The sequence below is a fragment of the Eulemur rufifrons genome, chromosome 9 (genome assembly GCF_041146395.1).
Source record: "Eulemur rufifrons isolate Redbay chromosome 9, OSU_ERuf_1, whole genome shotgun sequence".
Taxonomy (NCBI): Eukaryota; Metazoa; Chordata; class Mammalia; order Primates; family Lemuridae; genus Eulemur; species Eulemur rufifrons.
Genome location: NC_090991.1, coordinates 55,384,986 through 55,405,361, shown reverse-complemented (window position 1 = coordinate 55,405,361; position 20,376 = coordinate 55,384,986). Strand labels below are relative to the sequence as shown.

Below are 20,376 nucleotides of genomic sequence, written 5' to 3'. Positions count from 1 at the left end.
TAAATTATACATTATGTACATCATAAAAACATAATAAAAGATTGTGGCCTATAAAAATGTGCCACCATTTTTATTTTATTTTTTTTTGAGATGAGGTCTTGCTCTGTTGCCATGGCGTCACCATAGCTCACAGCAGCCTCAGACTCCTGGGCTCAAGCGATCCTCCTGCCTCAGCCTCCCAAAGTGCTAGGATTACAGGTGCAAGCTACCGTGCCTAGGCCCAAATCTTTTACAACGTATTTGAGATCTTGTCTTACAAAAAAGCCAGACATAGGATAGTATAATGTAAAAGGAATAAGAATTTTAAAAATTGGAGAACCAGCTCACAAAAACATAATCCATTTGGTCAGTTTTTAAAAATAAGCACTAGCCCCAATACTGTGAAGACCTGGTTTCTACCCTTAGAGAGGTGATAATCTAGTTGATTCTTGGGAAGCGTCCTTCTCCTAGTTCTGTAGAAGCACCTCCAATTTACTAAGCACCAGTTCACAGACCGCCCAGTGTGTAGTTGGCCAGTGGCACAGTCGGTCCCCGTTGAGCCGCCGCTGCCACGGGAGCCCCCGAGAGAAAAGCCTTGACCCCACCAGAGCCTTCGCACCGTGCTCCGTCCTCTCGAGCTTGGCGTCCCCTGGCTTAAGATCTGTTTAGATTGACAGGTACCTTCTTTTTGAAGTGAATGTGCTTTTTGAGGAGTGAGAGGCAAAAGCATCTTTCATTGTTAATTATGTTACAAAGTAATGCCTGTTAATTATTTCATATGTATATTAGTTAAGTCAAATTTATTTTCCTAAACTGTTGCTTGGGTCAAGTTCTTAAGGGAATGGTTGGAAGTTTAGACTCAGATTGGAGGAGACAGGTGATTGCGTGTACCTAGCATCCTTCAGTGAGGGCAGGCTTAGGCAGGCAAATGTCTGGAGAACAGAGGGGACATCGGAGCAGGGACCCTGGGCACCACGAGGGGCAAAGAAGGACATTTTATAGAATTCAGAATTTTGCCAACCCAGCACTGCACTTGAAAAGGGGAGAAAAGTATTGTCTTTCTGTTTCCTGTATCACGTGACACCCGCCCCCATTTAGGCTCATATTCTGGGTACAGTAGGTTGGGCTGCTAGTTCTCAAACCAACAGACTCAGTTCCCTTTTTTAGAACCTTTTGTGACATACAGAAATAAAATCTATAGATAATATAGCCTACCTACACATGGAAATCTAAAAAGGAGAGCATAGTAGCCTAACTACATAAAGGAAAAAAAGCAGGAAAGAAATGTATAAAAACATTGTACATTTTAGTATGTGAGTGCCTGGGGACTGACACGTGGTGAGGACAGCACAGGGATGAGTCGGTGCTGCGTGTGGGCAGGGGCTCCGTGAGGGCTGGGAGGCAGGTGACTTGGCGAGCCCTGCCATCCGTGCTGGATGTCCTGTGGTGCTCAGCAGCTCTCCCGCTCTGAGCAGAGTGGCGCACCCTCCCCTCAGCTCACACAGTATCGCAGCCCTAGAGAATTCAGCGTGTGTTAAAACTGTGCATGTATGTTCTTGTGGTTATTTATAAAGTAGAACTGATTCTAATCTCAGATCACTGTAAACAGGGAGTTTGTACACATGAGTGTGTGGTGGGCATTGCAGTCGTGCGGGACATGGAGCAGCTCTTTGTAGCGTGGACCCCCCTTTGCCTGGCAGGGCACCTGGCACCTTCGAATGCAGCCCATTGAGGCAGTGCCCCCATCACTGAGGCAACCACTTCAGCTTTCCAGAGCTGCCACCCCCATGGAAGTTGCTGTTTTCTGCTTGCATGGGCTCCCATGGTAACCCAACCCTTTAATTACTGTTTATAAGGGAAATTATTTCGTGGCCAAAAGAACTGGCACATTTTTAGAATTATAGATGGTTTCTAGCTTGGGGGCTGCCACCTTCACTTATTGAGTCATACCTCTTGTGGAGAGTTTGGACGTCATATGGATAATCCATGGAAATTTTTTGCCCCTAAGATTGGCATTTACTGAAAAGTTTAGAACCGTGAGGCAGTCAGGAACCCAATTTATAGTAAGATGTGCAGTGGGCGTGTTTTCCGTATCCACATGCTGAGTGGTCACTATCTCCCTGTCCAGAGGGGCAGCGACTGAAGTTTGGTTACCCAGGGCACTGCAGATCCTAACCTGTGTTTTCAATCATGCAGCTGAGATGCAGGTTTTCTAATTCCAAGTTAAGTGTGCTCTCTCCCCCCGAGTTAGGGTCTCTGGGTCACGGGGCTTGTGGGGATCCGTGGAGCTGTTGGGAATGCACTTGCTGCAGTCCCGTCTTAGGAGGGTGCAGGCCTCGAGTTAGCAGGCATCTCCCAGGAGGCCAAGCCGTTGTGGAGCAGAGTGCAGGCTGGCTGGGAGGTGGAGCCCCCTCACCTCCGAATCTGTGTATTCTCTCCCCACCCCCTTTAATTATACACAGAATGTCTCTGGTTGGAGACTTCTGGGAGGCGAGAGTCATGGCTGTGTGTGGCAGTTTGCTCGTGTGAACCTGAGGTCAGTGCATTGAAAGCCCACGTTTACGCTCCACATCAGTGTTAGTTTCTCTGAGTGTGCATAATTGGGAGCATACTCAGCTTGTGGGCTGTGAAGGCTACTTTCTGACGGTCTGGTTTCAGACACCAAAAATGTACTTCAAACTCAATAGCAGTGCACCTGAAGGGCCAGAGGGAATGTTAATGACTGTGTAGAGTCCTGGGTTTGGGGGAATACAGACTTTGGGGTCCTCCTCCTGTGGCTCTGACCCATTAGTGGGGTGTGGTCCAAGGCCAGTGGACAGGGTCGAGGCTCAGGTGGGTTCCTGGGTCACCCTGGGCCACATGGTCACCTCGAAATGGCGTCCGATGGCAGCGCTGAGGAGGGTGAGCAGCCTGGGAGTGGCTGGGCCCTGTCCTTTGCTCTCACCTTGACTGTTACACTGCGTCTCTTGCCAGCAGATGACAGAGCTGCAGCCTTCGGCTGAATTCTCCAGCTATTTAATAATAGGAAGGTGTGCCTAGCCTTACGTCCCGCTGCTCGGGAAAAACCACGACATCTGTGCTGTCGGAGCAGGAAGCTGTCTGAGCTCCGTGGCTGGGATGTGAGGGTGCAGCCTGGAGCCCCAGGAATATCTCAGGGTCTTTGGGCCTAAGCCTGTCTGTGACCCTGTTGCCCAAACAAAGGATGACTTCAGCGGTGTCTCCACCTCATTTTGCTTTTTTTTAACAAAAAGCTGTCAATTTAGAAAATACTGCTTTCCATTTTTCTCATTCTCAAAGGCTGGATTTTTCTTTCTTTAATGACCTGTCACACTTTAATGCTCGGTGTGAGAGCCAGTGCAGGTTTACAATGCCCAGAGTAAAGCAACAGCCAATGCCAAGTGCACACCTGTGGTTCCACTGTGCCTTTCTGACCTTTGCCTCTGGTCTTCTTAAGCCCCCGCACTCAATCGCGGTGTGACGTTTATGCCACTGAGCACACTGCACGTGTGAGGTGCTGTGTTTGCTGCTGAGGTATTAGGGTCATTTGCCCAGGCTTGGCTACCTGTCCCGAGCATTAGAGTTAGGGACACAGAGAAGGTACTGCGCTAGTCAGCTGGGCCTTTGGAGCCAGGTTGACTCAGCAGTTTGCAGTCAGCCACGGGCCCTGCCCTGTCCTCTGGGAGGCTGGCTTGTCCCCTCCTTTACCTTGGCTGACTGCTCGGCCATCAGGTCTGGTTCTGATACACGTTTGAAAGCCATATGGACCAAATTTCTGTTTTTTGGTCAGTAAGTGATTCAGTGTTTGTCCAACTGAAATAAAGATATTGAGGATTTTTTTTTTTTTTTTTTCTCAAAAGCCATAAAAAATAGTGAGATTGGAGTTGTCATGGTGCAGTCCTGATGCTGGAGGCACGCCCAGTCTTGTCTTAGCTTCTCCAGAGTTGCAGGCTGCCCCGCCCGGCATTGCCCTGACCGGATCGTGGCCTCAGCAGCTGTTTGAGCTGCCCGTGTCCCTGGCGGGAAGTCGTTCTGGAGGCTTTGTGGGAGTGGAGATTGGGAGAGGGGCGAAGAATGGAGATTGTGGAGGGTGCGTGGTGAGGAGCTGGGCCCTGACATGTTCCCGCTGCTCTGTGTGGGCGGCGTCCACGCTGCACACCGTCAGGGCCGGTGCCTGGTGGCACTGACTGCACGTGGTGCCCTTGGAGGTTCCTGTGAGGTAGAGACTGCAGTGTATACAGCATAGCCACTAGTATTTTTATTTTTCATTTGTTTTTAGAGATGGGGCCTTGCTGTGTTGTCTAGACTGGTCTTGAACTCCTGGGCTCAAGTGATCCTCCTGCCTTGGCCTCCCACAGTGCTGGCATTATAGGCGTGAGCCACTGCACCCGCCTGACTAGTATTTTTATCAAAAACAGTCAGTTTTGCTCTTCTGCCATCCGCTCCTGCTCCCTCTTTCTGCCTCCAGATGAATTTATCCACTTGGCCTCACCCTCCGTTCACTTAAGAATAAAAGTTTGCTGGAATGTGGGGTTCTGTCTGTTGTTTATGCCCTTGGTGTTATTAAAAACCAAGAGCCCAGTGTTACAGCTCCCTTAGAATTTGTCTAGCAGGTTTTGTGGTCCTCACCAGAAGACACCCCAGAAAACCGAGAGCCCAAGTGCTTGATGACACCAGGCATAGCTTTCAGGGTGGATGTTAGAGGTGGTTTCACATCTCAGTTTCCTGGTTCTGATGGAGCACGTCAGACTCAGGCCCCTGTTTGTGAAGCCGGGAGAGTGTGAGGAGCCGCAGCGAGGCCAAAGTCTCGTGCCCAGGCCCAGAGCTCCAGCCACCCGCCAGGTGACCACTGGGCCTTTTTCAATTCTTACCCAAGACAAACTCTATTTATTAATTATTATCTTAAATTTCAAAATATTAAGGGGGCACAAACATTTTTGTTACATGGGTAGCTTTTATAATGCTTAAGTCAGGCCTGTAAGTGTGCCTATTACCCGAATAGTGTTCATTGTACCTGTTAGTAGGGTTTTACCTCCTTTCCTCCCCTCTCCCTCTTTCTTGATTTCTCATGATTTTTACTTTTCTCTCTGCCCATGTATACCCATCAGTTAGTTCTAAATTATTAGAGCGTACATGTGATATTTGTTTCTCCATTCTCGTGATACTTCACTTAGGCTAATGGTCTCCAGTTCCATCCAGATTGCTACAAAAGACATTAATTCACTTCTTTTTATGGCTGAGTAGAACTCCACCAAGACAAACTCTTGAAGATTTTTTTTTTGTTGGTCGGAAGTGAAGAGTAACAAATACGGACTGGTTTTGAACATCCTGTGTTAGGTTCTCTCTGAAGGTCTCTCTCTTGCAGGTGGTCCCGACAACCAGGTCCACTTTGAAGGGTATCAGGTGTCCAACCAGTGCATGGCCCTGGTCCGTGACGAGTGTCTGCTGCCGTGCAAGGACGCCCCTGAGCTCGGCTACGCCAAGGAGTCCAGCAGTGAGCAGTATGTGCCTGATGTATTTTATAAGGTAAAAATACAGTAAGAAACGAGTTACTCGGAGAACAGTGTGAACCTGTCGTGGAAATAGGGTGGCGGCTGTCTGCCTGCCGCCTCGCAGTGAGTAGCTGGGTCATATCTGACTTGGGTTTTGATGAAACTCAGTCTGCTGCTGATTCTTCGCTTTCTCCAGAGTGCAGTGCTCCAGGGTTTCCATGTGAAAGCCTGGCAGGGCTCTTTGTAAGGTGACAACCCACCTTAAATCTTGTCCACTTGGCCCCAAAACAGACTGTGGAGATGCAGTCTGTTCTTCATAAGCTTCCGATTTTGCTCCCGCCCCGTACAGCTTAAATATGTGGGCCTCCCGTCCCATGCACCTTAGAGATTTTGCAAATATCTGGAGCAAGAAAGTGGCTGCAAGTGTGAAGTCCCTGCATCTCTGACTTTGTCACTCCAGAAAAACCCCTTCTTTAGCCCTGATCATCTGTGATACACTCTGCCATCAGTCCTGTCCATACATCATGGGTGTCTTTCTGGACTCCGTTCTGTTTCCTTGGCCAGTTTTCCTAAACCAGCACCAATACCATACTCTCTTCAATGCTATCAGTCATTCTTTTGTGTGTGTGTGTGTGTGTGTGTGTGTGTGAAACAGGGTCTGGTTCTGTTGCCTGGGCTGGAGTGCAGTGGTGTCATCGTAGCTCACTGCAACCTCAAACCCCTGGGCTCTGGTGATCCTCTCGCCTCAGTCTTTGGAGTAGCTGGGACTACAGGCGCACACCACCATGCCCAGCTAATTTTTAATTTTTTGTAGAGATGGGGTCTCACTGTGTTGCCCAGGCTGGTGTCAAACTCTTGGCCTCAAGTGGTCCTCCCGCCTTGGCCTCCCAAAGTGCTGGGATTACAGGCGTGAGCCACTGCGCCCGGCCATGCAGTTATTCTTTATACATGTTAAGTCACAGCCCTACTTTGCTTTTCTTCGGGAACCCTGACTGTCCTTGGCCCTTTCCTCTTCCAAGTGAATTTTAGAATCAGCTTATCAAGTTGTGCTAACACCAAACAATTGTGTTAGGATTTCATTGAGAACTTTTCAGGGTTGAGTCCTCGTCCTGTGAGTTGCTCAGGTGCTGCATTTGTCTCAGTGATCCTTAATGTCTCCCACAAAGGTTTGTGGTGTCATTTGTTAGATTATTACCAAGTAGTGGTCCTCTGTGATGAGGTGTCCTGGCTCCACTGGTGTTCCTTGGTGCAGAGGAGCCTACCTTGTGTCTCCTCCCAGCACTGGGAGGCGCACCTCAGGAGTGTTGTCTTTGCTGGTCACCATGTCGCCAGCACATCGCGAGGTGGTCTTAGGAGGCCATCCAGTTTGTAGCCAGGCTGCTCACTCAACCTGTGAGTTACTACTTCACCTCTGCTTTGAGGCGTGTGTTCCCAGGACGTGTGTAACATGAGCATGAGCACACGTGTTGAGGTGTTTTTAAGACCCTTCTACTCACAGAGATCACTAAGCCTCTGGGCCTCTCATCCATGTTCCCCTGGGCGTGAGGCAGCGGCTCCGCCTCTAGAATCTGAGCGTTGCCTCCACCTGGGCCGTGCACCACCTCCCACGATTGTTTTCACGAGTGATCCTATGACAGGGGGATGGAGGGGCAGCCTCGGAGCTTCCGGGCACCCGGCTGCTCTGGCTGGAGCCAGCTGTGCTCACCCCGTGCCCCAGGGTCTGGAGGAGCAGGTGGGTCAAGCCTCTGGGGCAGGGATAATGGGTTGATTGGATTTGAGGGAACCTCTTAAGAATAAGTGAGGATTAGGAATCCTTAATGAGAGGAATGACTTCCAGTTCTTATTTGTGTAAATTGGTGATTGTGTTGAGTGTTTTTAAAAATTTTCTTCTCCTGAAGTGATAATCTCTGACTTCAGTGGAAACAAGCTGGCAGCCGTGAGAGCCCAGTGGTGGTCTAGCCCAGGGATCTGCTTGTCATTTTGCAGGTGGCTTCTGCGACTCTCCCAGGTTCCCAGCTGTGCACCTTGGCCCCCAGAGACTCCAGCAAGCACAGGCATGGATGGGCATCCCCTGGGACCTTGGGCAGTGACTGAGCTGAGCTGGCTTTTGTCCCCTTTCCTCTGCTGGAGAACCCCGGAGCTGAGGCGTTTCGCTGGCTGTTGGATTCTGTACACGATGCTGAAGGGAAGGGCACCTCGGTGCTGAGCCCCTCCCTAGTAGCCCTGCCCCAGCTCACTGTTGAGGTGCTCTCACGCGTCTCTCCACCAGTGTTTGGGGGCACCGGTGAGCACGTAGGCATGGACGGGGTGCTGGGGATGCATTGGCAATGGAGAGGGTGCTCCCTGTGTTGTGGAGGCTGTGGGGGACGCAGGTGGGCTGAGGGTTTGGGAGCCAGTGGAGGGTGGACTTTGCACAGGTAGGGAAGATGCTGGTTGGCAGTGGCCCTGTGTATACCTGGGCAGATTGTTCCAGACAGGCAGTAGCCGGTCCCTAACCTGGAGCATGCTGAGCACGGTGGCCAGTGTTGCTGGGGCAGAGGTGTGGGGAGGCAGAGGGGAGCTCCTGGAAGGTGCTGAGCCAAGAATATGATGCCCAGGCAGTCAGAGCACTGGCTGCCGGGCTGGGAGTGGACAAAGCAGACAAGGATGCAGGTGGCACTGTGGTAGTTAGGCGTCTGTCATTGGGACCCTGGCAGCTGGGCCAGGTTGGCAGCAGTGGCGGAGGGAGGAAATGGTCAGAGCCTGGATAAATCCTGGTGGTTGGAGCAGGTGGCTGCATGGGCAGCAGCGGAGGAGGCACGTCATGGGGGAGACTGGACATTCACTTTGCCCACGGGAAGCAACGCGGTCAGCCAAGAGTGAGGCTGGAGGTGGAGGTCTGCAGACCAGGAACCCACGAAGGGATCGTTGTCAAGGCAGGAGGGAGGGGCCAGCAGCAAGTGTGTGGTCGCAGATGTAAAGATCCATGTACATCAGGCAGCTCAGGTCTTTTAAAAATTAATGTATGAAGCAGGGTATGGCGGTGCCTGTAGTCCCAGCTTCTCAGGACGCTGAGGCAGGAGGATCGCTGGAGCCCAGGAGTGTGAAGTTGCAGTGAGCTATGATTGGGCCATTGCTCCAGCCTGGGCCATGGAGCAAGACCCTGTCTCTTAAATAAAAAAAATTTATGGAACATTTTTAATATAAAATCAAATATATGTGTGTTATGAAAAGTCTGAAATTATAAATTAGTAGGAAGAAAATAGACCCCCTTTTCTTCATCTGTTCTTCCGGGCACTCCCCTGTACATCATGTCTGCAGACGTGGCTGTGATGGGGTCCCCACTGGGGCTGCAGCCCGCCCTCTCTTCTCAGCCCAGACTTTGTGGCTGTGAAGCGCTTCCTCTGTGCCCAGGAGCCGCCGTGGTGAGCAAGTCACACAGGTTCGCTTGCCTGGCATACCGTGGGGTGTCCTCACGGTGGTACAGGGCGGGCACAGCAGGGTACCCCAGAGCTGACACTGAGGGTGTGTGAGAGTTGGCTGAGCAGAGCCCACTGAGGGGCCACGTACCCAGAGGGTGCAGTGTGCACCTGGGTCAGTCTAGCTGGAGGGTGGGTTGTGTCAGGTATGGTGGGCCGTGGGAAGCCATGGAGTGAGATACGGAAGCTGGGTTCTGAAATGTTCCTGCTGGAGGTGGCACGACGTGGTTGGGAGGCAGGAAGCTTTTGCAGCATCTAAGCCAGTACGCCGGGGGCCTGAGTCAGGGCAGGGCAGCAGGGTGGAGAAGTGAGGTGGGACTGTGTGGACAGGTGCTGACAGCTGCAGGGGCGGTGGGGGCGAGGTCGCCGTTACAGAAGATCCATCCTGGGGTGCAGTGTGAGGAATGATTTATAGTTGGGGAGCCCAGTGCGAAGGCTGGTGCCCGTTGGAAACCCAGGCGGCCTGTCCATTTCCTGTGGCCTTTGGGGAAGGAGAGGTTGTGCCAGCACAGAGCCCCAGAGGCCTCACGGAACACAGGGAAGGAGCCCAGGACTCAGCCAGACTCCTGGTTTGGGTGAGCAGGCGCATCCTGGTGCTGGAGCAGAGCAGTGGGTCTGTGTGGGAGGCTGGTAAGTCGAGGCGCTGACATGCGGAGTTTGAAGATGGCCCTGGACAGTGGTGGCCAGTGAGCAGTCAGTGGTCGGGTCTGGGAGCTCGGGCAAGAGACACAGGCCAATAATGTCCTTTCAGGACATCTGCATAGAAGGCCCTGGAAGTAGATGAGACCTGCTGAGATTGTTCAGAGGGAGAAGAAAAGAGGATGCTGGACAGCGCGAGGAACACTGCTCTGAAGAGGCCAGCCCAGGAGGAGGGCCCAGGAAGAAAACAGCCAGTGACGGAGAGGGTGGAGGGTGATGTCCTGGCGCCAGGGTGCTGGAGTCGGCTGTCCTGAGAGCACTGACAGAGCCTCGGCGAGGACCTGCAGTGGTGGGCATGGTTCACGCAGCAGCACGCGGGCTCTGTTCTGGCATCTGGTGCCATGAAGAGTGCCAGTGGATCACCGTCTGGCTCGTTCTCTGCGCGTGGTCCACGTTAACCTGGGATCGTTTGTGGAAGGACCCGCGTGTTACAGGCTCTCAGTCCCCCAGGTCTCCTGCGGGGGTGCTGTGGGCATGTGCTGTGTGCTGCGGCCTGGCCTGGCTGCCTCTGAGCCACAGGCCCAGGCTCTTCCCATGTGTTTGCTGACTGTTTTCTTTGTGAATCGCCTCTCCGTGTGTGCGTGAGGTGATTTGTCATTTTTGGCATTCATTTGTGGGGTCTTTACATGTTAACCCTTTCGCATATGTTGCAAACACATGCCAGGCTTTCACTTCCTTATACAGAGCAGCTGAAATGTTTTCTGATTTCAAAGACACCTTAATCTTGTTCTGTTAGTTTCTGCCTTTGTCATCATCTTTGGAAGTGCGGTGGTCTCTCAGTTTGCGCCTGTGCCCGAGTCCTGGCGTGCTCAAGTCCCAAAGCTGGCCCTCAGTATACGTGGGCTTTACATCCCACAAATACTTATTTTCAATCTGCATTTGGTTGAAAAAAATCTTGGTATAAGTGGACCCTTGTTGTACAAGGGTCTACTGTAACCTTTTACCCCAAAGCTATCTATTTACCTACATACTTTTTTAGTGCCTTCATGATTTAATTTTACTTTGAGACCCCTGACCCCTTCATGCATCATGTCGCGCAGGGCAGGGGACCAGTGTACTTGTCTGCAGATGCTTGACCAGGGGGTTGACCCCACCATTGTCGTCGGCCAGGGCAACCACGTACGTCTCCCTGCGTCTCACCTCTGGGCATTGTCCCTGCGCCACTCATCTGCCAGTGTTTCCCTTTGCCATTATCAAACTATTCTATTTATTGAATCTCCAGAATATATGTTTGTATTTGTTAGAGCAAGACCCTGCACTATGTACCTCTTTTAAATGTCTTCAATCATAGAAGATTGTGTTTCTTTCCAGCATCATTCAGAAAAGTTCATCAATTAATCAAGACATTGCTAATGAGAAAGAGATTCCAAATAACGTATTAGCATATTCCCTGTCCAGGAAATGGATTTGTGGTCCCTGAAATCTCTGAGTATGGTTTTGTTCTTGCCCATGTGGTGGAGGCGGCGAGCCATGTTCAGGGTGAGCCTGCTGTCGGGACCACAGCCTGAGACTCTAAGCTTCCCCTGGAGTGGAGTCGGGTCTGAGTGTGCCCTGACCCCACAGTACTAGCACTGGGGGAGGAGCCTGACTTGCGAATGTGGGTGGACTCGGTCTCTGAGGCACCCTCTGCTCTGCTGGCTGACAGGTCCCAGGGAGGCGAACTCATCCTATAGCTCGTCACTTCTCATCCTATGTTGGGGACAACAGTCCTGCCTGTGACGGGTGAGGCCGTGAGGACCAAGTGGTTCTGTGCACACAGCAAGTTCCTCAGAAAGCCTGGCTGTGGGTTCTGTTTGCATCTGACAGGCGCTCTGTAGGTGGTCATGGACTGGACTGTTTCCTAAGCAGTGGTTCTTTAAGAAACCGTTTCTGAGAGCTTTGTTTTTTCTCGAGTTATCATGTGAAATCTCAGACCCTGTTGTCACTTGTTCCCCTTCTTGCACTTAGTTCTTAGAAGAGAAAAGCAACACATTCAGGATTTTTTCACTGTCTTTAAAGCAAGGTGATGCCATCCAGTCAGTGGAATTTGCCCTGGTATGAAGTCCATGTGCTTTTGAGCTAACAAAGACTTTGATCCCTGGATTTCTGTTTGCTGTCAAGACCTTGGTGCTGCTGCTTCCAGACAGGTAGCAGGTAGCGAGGCATCGGGGACCGTGGTTTCTGACTCTCCCTGTGTCTTGCTTCAGTTGGAGATAAAACTGCTGACACTTTGGCAGTTGCCAAACTTGGAATTGAGATGTCTTCCTCCTAGTGCATTCCGTCTGACATTTGCTAAAGCCCATAAAAAGTAATTGCCTTTTAAAGTGGTGTGTAGGGCTAGGCATTGGTTGGCAGAGACATCTGAGTGAAGGCATCAGGGAGAGATAGAAGTTACCTGTTTCTTCCCCCAGGGACGAAAGGGGGGGTACAACACCTTTATTTTCTTGGGGAGCAGAAAAGGTGCAGTTGGGTAGTTAAATCTGAAAGAGAATAGCACGACACAGAAAAAGAGAGAGGGGCATTTAACAGGAAAAATCCCTAGAGGGGAAGATTAAAGTGAACAGGTGCTGGAGAAATGTTTCTGCATATTAGAGCTTAATTAGATTTGAAGATGAATTCCAGATGGGCTAATTATGTGTGAGTTGTTGCAGGTTATTTCTTGTAGGGGCAAGCGTGTATTTTTGGAAATGGTGATTTAGTTTGATTGTGTTTGATTCTTGCCGCCTACCAAATCTCCTCCATCGAGAAACCGCCTTTCTGGGGCCCCAGGATGCCACTTGGCAGGCCCCACGGCTTTGGTGTCCCGGCCAGGGCCACAGAATGCGGAGTCCGTCCTGACTGCAGCAGCCGCTCAGCATGTGGAAGGACAGACGATCCTTCTCCACATCAGGTGGAGAGTGACTTCAGCTTCAGAGGAAGGCACACGGGACAAGGCTGTGTGTTTGAGGGAGCTGGCATTTGAGGGGCAGGGCCAATACTTGAAATGGAAATAGTCAAATAGCGCTCCCTGTGCAGCCAGCTGGTTGGACATATCTGGACTGTGTTTTCTGGGAGGGCAAAAGGGTCAGTTTTTGTGGGCAGCTCTCTAGAATGGACTAGAGGAAGGGCAAGATGGTGTGGGAAAACACATCTTTCAGGCCAGAAATTTTAATCTTCAAGCAAGGACCAGGGCCAAACGGGGCCCGTGGATATCCCTTTGGGGTAGAATACTTGATTTGACTTAGGAACGGCCGCCATGGTTGTCTTAAAAGATAGCAGAGTCCTCTGCCATCCCAGGCAGGTGTGGATGTGCTGGGGTGGCCTCACAGCACCCACACGGCTCAGGGTGATGTGCTTGGCAACCAGTTTGGGTCTGAGAGCTTCAATAAATGTGAACTTTTATGTAAGGCCCTATAATTGGAAATCATGGATATATAATTTATATATGACTTAATGAATGATTTATATAATGTTAAGTGATGATTTAGATAGAAAATATGACCCCCTCTTGCAGAATCTTTAATGAAAAGCATTGGTTCTTATGAATTTATTTCTGGAGCTCTGTTTGAACTCAGCATGTTTGACATAAATCAGATCTAATTGTCATTTTGTGATTAATGAACATATGCTGGCCGTTTTTCCCCATAATTAAACTTTATGTTCCATGCATCTGACAAAGCAAAACAAGTTTAGACTTTGACAGATTGGTGGTGGGGATTTTCCATGTCTGCGTATGTGTGTGTGTGTGTGTGCGCGCGCGCGCGCGCGTGTGCGCTCATTTGTGCATGCCTTTATTTTATTAATGTACAAGTACTAAGTTTCCCGAAAGTCGAGTTTTCAGAGCTATAAGATCTTTAAGAATTAGCATTCAGACTGCGAAACTTCAAGTGCCTGTAGAGGTCAGAACAGGCCCCGATCTAGCCTGAGGGGAGCACAGACCCTCTGCCTCTTTCAGACGCAGTGCCTGGCTGAGCACTGTGGGTGGAGGGGTGGGTGGGGGCTTTGGTGGCTCTCCCAGCTGAGCCTCCCAGTACCTGAGAGCACGCTGCTTTCTCAGCTTGTGGTCGTAATAAAGAGCTCCAAGAAATGGAAGAAGGTGGATTCATTGCAAAAATAGGCACACTTTCCTTTCTGTTATTCAGACACTCCAATAGGAATTGTAGTAATTTAAAAGGTGAGACCACTGTGTGAAAGGAAAACATTGTCTCTGGTCACCTTCCCTTACCTCTGTTCACCCTTGATTGTTTCAGGACATAGACAAGTTTGGCAACGAGATCACCCAGCTGGCCCGACCCCTGCCCGTGGAGTATCTGATCATAGATGTAAGTGCCCCCACCCCCGCACCAGGCCTGGGTGGGCAGGCCGACCAGCCCCTGCCCATGGAGTATCTGATCACAGAAGTGAGTGCTGCCCCCCAGCGTGGGCGGGCCTTGGGAGATCAGGACTGCCGGGTGGTAGCTGCTCAGGGGAGGAGCTGGTGGCTTGGAGAGTCACAAGAGTCACACCCTCTGTCTCCTGCAGTGCCCAGCACAGAACAGGCACCTGGGAGTGTTTGTTCAATCATTCAACACCCAGCGTTCCTGATAAAGCTCACAATTATAAGGACTTTCTCTTTTAGTTTTAGGTTTTTATTTCCTGAAATCAACCTAGGGGTTAACTATCGTATTAGCTCAAGGGACCCCCAACCCCAGGCCAAGCAGCCTCTGGAAGGCAACAAGTCCCAGTCCTTGGATCTCAGGACATGCGAGCATCCATACAGTCTCACCCAAGTACTCTGTGCTTGGCCTCTAGCTGCCAGAGCCACCCAGCATGCGCAGGTGCCACCGTGGTGCTCACAGTGGGCCACACCGTCCAAGTCATCCTGGGGACGCCCTGTGCCTCAGTGTTCCTGAGTGGAACTCTGGGAGCCAAGGAGGGACCCTGCTCTGCTGCATCTTCCCACAGTCTCAGCTCCTTTCTGGAGCCGGTTAGTGGCTTGGAGGTGTGGCTGTGCCATCGCCAAAGGGCAGCCTGTGTGGCAGGACAAGAGCCTGATGCATTTGTAGCAGCCGTGGCTGTTGAAGCTGTGTCCAGAGGGGCTGCAGGCGGCTCATTTCTGACACCGCTGCTGTGCCAGGGTCTGTTCAGGCTGCATTTGGACTCGGATGGGCATGTGATTCAGGCAGTAAAATATCATTGCGTTCGGAGCAGCGGGTCCCCATGAGCCAAGCCCATCGATGCTCCATTCCAACTGACAGCTCGCAAGAACATATTTATTACTGAGGCTGTAAAGGCATCTGTTTTTTAGGCTACCTAGGGTGTAATTAAGTTGAAAACAGATTGATGGAGCATGCACTCAGGAGGAGTCGGTGTGATTTAAAAGCAGCCTTCTCGGGTCTTCTCCCTGCAGTGGCCTCCCCGCCCCTTCCCTTTTTCCTTTCACAAAGGAAGTTAGGATTTTGCCTTAGGGCAGTTTTTCAGCAGTACTTAGTTGCTGGGGGGATCCTTCCACCCTGTGATACCCGAGCTCTCTGTCCTTGTGGAAGGGAGGCTTGGGGAGTCCCTCGGGAGCAGGGGCGGGCCTGGGCCCAGAGCTGTCTGATGTTCTTAAACCTTGGATGGGGCGGCTATTGCAGGCCGCCCTTCTGTGGAGGTGTCAGGCCATCGTCCAGCTGGTGCATGCTGGTAGGGAGAGGGTTTCAGCGTGAAACGAGGCTCTGGACCCCTGCACCCTCCCTGGGGCATCTGGTATGGTCGTGTGGGGCCCTGTGCACTTTGCTTCTGTTCTCTACGGGGCAGTTAGAAGACCAGCACATCCATCTCTTAATTGCACTAGTTCACGTAGCAGTGAGTCTTCTGTAGTTGCTGTTCCACTCCCGTTTCTGGGAGCCATCCCAGGATCCTGCCTCTGCAGCGTGCTCAGCACCAGCACGGTTGTCAGAACCCTGACCCAACTAGTGGCCTGCCATGGGCCAGGCCCGTGCTGGGTGCCCTGCGTGCAGGGCACTGCAGCCTCACAGCTGCCCGGGGCACTCCCATCTTCTTTACCTCAAGGTGAGCAAAGCGAGGCCAGGGTCTCTGACTGGCGAGGCCGTGCTGCCAGTGCACAGCGCTGTGCTGCAGTGTGGCCCTTCCCCAGGACACGCCCCGGGGCAGAGGTGTCCCTGTGGCTCAGCTTGTCCTTCCAGAGTGGCCAGCCCTGGCACAGCTGCACATGGGCCAGCTGGCCTGGAGCAGCTCACTGCCTTTGCTGATGTAGAAAACACACCAGAACAAGGTTCACTCTTGAGAAATGCTCCCCAAGGAACCAGAGTAGCTCCCCTAAATCTGTAAGAAGTATGATCTGCTGCTAGTGTCGTATTGCAGAGGAAAGCTGTGTCAACCAGAAGGTGGTTGATAGCTCACGCTTGGGTGATTTTGTGGGGAAGGGCATCTGCCAAGAAGAATGAAACCTGTGTTTGTATTGATTCTTGCACATTTGCCACTGTCCCTGTAGCTTCTGTTGACTCTATGTTGGGTTTAAAATGCCCTCTGTAGTTACCACAGCATGTCTGAGCCAAGTGGAGGACTACGCTCATCTTTCCACGTCAGCCCTTGTATCCGGCCCACTCATCTGTGTTCCTCCAGGGCCTGCGGTTCTCACCCACCCCTGCCTGGAAAAGCCCACGGGCTGCGTGGAGTGGCTCCCTAGCTTTCAAAAGGGGGCTTAGCAGGCCGGCTGGAGGTTGCTTTGTTTCTTAAACCCATCGCTGGCTGACTCTGCATGTGCACTCCAAACCCAGGGATGTGAACTTTGCACCTCTGAACAGTCAGCTCCTAGGCCGGCCTCCTGGCTTCCTGCATTGGCCTCTCCGTGCTTCTGCAGCCTGGACCGAGGGGTCAGAGCAGCCTCTAGTTCCCCTACAGCAGAGGGAGAGCGGCGGTGTGAGCCTCAGGTGAAGCTGTGCCACAGGTGGTCCCGCGCAGCTGGAGTTAGGTGTCGTGGGGCCAGTGTACACCAGATATAGTGTAGGTTTAAAAACAGATTCTTTAGTTTGCTTCCCAGGTGTCAGAGTTTCAAAATTTTCATTGAGAACCAACACTAATTGTTAACGTTAACTGTTCGTTTTAACGTAGAGCTAGTAGGACTCTCAGAATTGCTGCCTTCAGCTCACGCGCGGGGGTTGCTCGGGGCTGCTGGGGAGTCGCTCACGGGTTTGTGTTTTGTTCATCAGATCACAACAACTTTCCCCAAGGATCCAGTTTATACTTTTTCTATTTCGCAAAATCCGTTTCCCATTGAAAACCGGGATGTGCTGGGTGAGACACAGGTAAGCTCTTGTCTTTAGAAGCGATTTAAAGTTAGTTGCCGATTGCTCATCTAGTGTCAGTATTGTTTTCCCAGAAAGTACTAAGCTTTCAAACTCTCCTGATGGAGTCTTGGACAGAGCCCAGCTGGGCCTGTTCTAGGGTAATGCTGGCCACGTGGACACTCATTCCGTGGCTGGGTGACGGACACCACAGGGCAAATCCCCTGACGTCCTCAGCCCTGCAGATTTGCCACAAGTACCATTCTCAGTTGACTTCGTAATTTTTCCAAAATTTGTTACTTTGTGTCCTCTATGAACAACTGCTTTATTGTTTGTGACCTGGTCTCCCTTGCCTGTCATACTGCTGCCTTTCTCAGGCACTGTCAGAGCTGGGTGGCCCCATGTGGGCTGGCCCCCTGAGCCTGCCAGCACGTGTCATTGATCTCATTTAGCACGGCTCCCGTCTGACCCTGTCTCCCATTGGAGATCAGGCCAGACCCGAATTGCTGTTACTGCCGTGTGCATATTGTGTAAACAGTCTGCACACATTTGTTCCGAGGACGTGATTTTCTAACAGACATTTCCGACGATGGCCTGGTAATTGAATGTCTGTCATGAGATTTTCTCCTAAAGTGGCTGATAGCTCCTCTTCTGTGCTCTGGTCCCCTCCTGCTCACCTGCCCGGGGGACGTGGGTGCACTCTTGACGCCCCTGTGTCTGGTCCTGCTGGAGGTGTTCATGCTGCATGAGGGCTGCCCTCGGTTCCCCTCTCACTGTCACACTGCCCTGGATGGAGAACCAGGCTAGACAGAAAAGGCCAGTTAGGTGCCCCCGCCCCTGCAGGGGCCCTCCCACAGCCCACTCTCCACCTGGAGGTCAAAGGGCATTTGCCATCGGCCGGGTCGTGTCTCCCTGGGTGAGCTTTGCAAACGTGCTTTCTCACACACCTTGATGAGTCACGTACCGAGAGCATCTGCCTGGGAGGAGAGAGGTAGGAGCCTGCTCTGCTGCTGTTGGCTCCTCCTTTCTTAGACCCTGTTAGTGGCTGTAGAAGGAGGGAGAGACGTCTCAGCATTCAATGAATTTAATTATGTCTCAGTAGGAAACGGCTCTTTTTCTGGGTGTGGCACTGGAGAATCGTAATGGAATATTCTCATTTCTTTCCCTCTAGGACTTCCATAGTTTGGCCACCTATTTATCCCAGAATACCTCGTCTGTGTTCTTGAATACCATCTCAGATTTTCACCTCCTGCTGTTTCTGGTCACCAATGAAGTTATGCCTCTGCAGGTATGGGCCCTAGTGTGTTGTCCTCTTGAGCACCTGGCTCTGGTGGTCCCCAGATAGGCTTTGGCTGTAGAGAGATGCTCTGTCTCACTTTCTTTCCTCACGATCCAGAGTGTGCTTGAGAAACTGGGTCAAAGGGTTTCTGCCTCTCGCGTTTTGTGTGCAAAGAATGTGCAGGCAGTGGCTTTTCACAAGAGGCTTGCTGATGGAAAGATGGATTGTTTCACCTTTAGCGTTTTCAGTGAGTGTCTGTGCCCTGCCTGATGAAGGACGGTTTCGTTTGTTCCAGTCACATGGAAAGCAGAGGTGATTTAGCTCTGTCCTGTAGCATGGAGCATCAGAGATCCACAATTCAAAAAAGTCCTGTCCTAACAGTTTCAGAATCACAGCCTCTGCTTTTTGCTGATACCTCCCCTCCCGGATCAGCTTTGGTTTTACTGCTCCAGCCCAGAAGGCTTGGTCAGCTTCCAGGCCCCAAGTTCGCAGCTGCACAGTTGGCATTTTTAAGACACCCCGTGGGGGGAGGAGAGGGCGAGTGTTTTGCAGACGGCGGCTGCTCTCTGAGCAGGGAAGGGGGGGTGGTCTGCCGGGAGGCCCCTTGCATGTGCCATGTTGTGGGTGCCCTACTTGGGCCTTTTCTTCTCTTCCTGAGACCCAAGGAAATGCCAAAGAGAAAGGAACAAATTCTTTCTGAGCCGTGGATACCCCTCACTCAACACCTTTCCCTGAAGGTGACAGAACAGAGAGTGTCCTCCCCCCTGAGGCTCTTCTCTGTCGGGTAGCCAGTAGCTCTTCTTGGATCCATTAGGTTTATTGTGTGTCTGTAGTTTGTCCCCAAACCACCCACTCTGATATTTGACATCAGGCACCTGTGACTCTTCCACTGTCGGTACCTTCCCCAGTCGGCATAGGGAGCTGCACTCCTGGTCTCAGGTCTGGCCGCTGCCCCTCTGAGTAGACAGGTGGGGAAAGGTGAGGCTCCCTCTCTGTCGGGCCCCCTTGCCAGTACACGTGCTGTCGCACAGCACTGTCCTCAGCAGGTACTGCGAGCCCCCGAAGACTGTGTGCACCTCTCATTGCAGAAACGGTTTTAATTCTCTGCACTTTGACCCTGAGGCCTAGGGTGTAGCGCACGGTTTTCCAGGTGTGGTGCAGAAGAGAGAGGCGGGGGCTGAGGCGTGAGGAGCAGGCTGGGCGGGCTTTACCCTCTGGGCTCTTGAGCACTGTCAGCCCACGCAGAGAGGCACAGATGCCCACTGTGGGGCTATTTGGGAAGAATTTAAATTTTATCTCAATTTAGCACTTATATTTATAGACCTAAGTTGTGATATTTTACATTTTGTAGTGACAGCCTGTAAGGTTGTTTAAATTCCCTCTGAAATACATCTTGATGTTGAGGAGGGAGAAACCTGTCAGTCAGAATCTGTGCACCTCAGGCAGAGCACGTGGGAACCTTCCCCTTGGCCCCTTGCAGGACAGCATCAGCTTGCTGCTGGAGGCCGTGCGGACCGGAAACGAGGAGCTCGCCCAGACGTGGAAGAGATCCGAGCAGTGGGCCACCATCGAGCAGCTCTGCAGTAAGTCCTCCCCCGGCTGCGCCCCTGTGGCAAGGGCTGGAGAGCAGGACACACTCTGCCAGGCCACACTGCCTGTGGTGCCCCGGTGGGCGCACTGTGGGCGATGGGACAGCACAGAGCCGACCTCCCTGCTGGGCACAGGGCTGTCCTCACTGACGTAACAGACGTGTTGTGCAGGCCACAGGTCCTGGGTACACCGCTCTGTGGATTTTGTGATGTGTGTGCCAGAGATGTGCATCTGCACCTGCCCCGGGCGCAGTTTGCACGGCATCGTCTGAGAGAAACAGGAACTTTACATGTATGTGAGCGCCGGGAGCACAGCGACCTGGTGGTCTTCTGTGCCCACCAGTGCTCAGGTGAAGCTCCCGTCCTGCCGAGGAGGCGAGACGGCAGCTCCAGGATGCTCCCTGGTGGGAGGCTGTCCTGTGGACGTTACGGGTGGAATGCGGGCGTCCGGTGTCTCTAGGAGCCCCAGTCCCCGAGTCCTGAGCAGCTCCCCACACTCACATGCACTTCGGTCAGACTTTGCTGCGGACGGTGAGGGCGCCGAGGGCGCTGGCGTCCTGCCAGTGTGCAGGCCCCACTGCTGCGCCGCGGTTCCGCCCGGCCGAGACTGAGAGTGGCAGAGCTGTCGCAGCCTTTCTCCCTGTGGCTTTGACAAAT

The 20,376-nt window shown here is 52.0% G+C and overlaps 1 protein-coding gene and 1 non-coding gene across 4 annotated transcripts in view; both read left to right on the top strand.

The window, feature by feature from the left end:
- Positions 1-20,376, top strand: part of NPLOC4 (NPL4 homolog, ubiquitin recognition factor) — a 55,348-nt gene that overhangs the window by 29,589 nt on the left and 5,383 nt on the right. The window contains exons 12-16 of one of the 3 annotated variants that reach the window (XM_069482989.1): positions 5,342-5,502; positions 13,834-13,905; positions 16,777-16,872; positions 18,023-18,139; positions 19,611-19,713. In XM_069482989.1, coding sequence (XP_069339090.1) covers positions 5,342-5,502; positions 13,834-13,905; positions 16,777-16,872; positions 18,023-18,139; positions 19,611-19,713 — 549 coding nt within the window. Of the gene's footprint in view, positions 1-5,326; positions 5,503-13,833; positions 13,906-16,776; positions 16,873-18,022; positions 18,140-19,610 lie in introns of all 3 variants that reach the window. The other 2 variants (XM_069482987.1, XM_069482990.1) reach the window with 2 other exon arrangements.
- Positions 4,556-4,619, top strand: LOC138392750 (U7 small nuclear RNA). The gene has a single exon (XR_011235028.1). It is a non-coding gene; the product is annotated as a U7 small nuclear RNA (small nuclear RNA).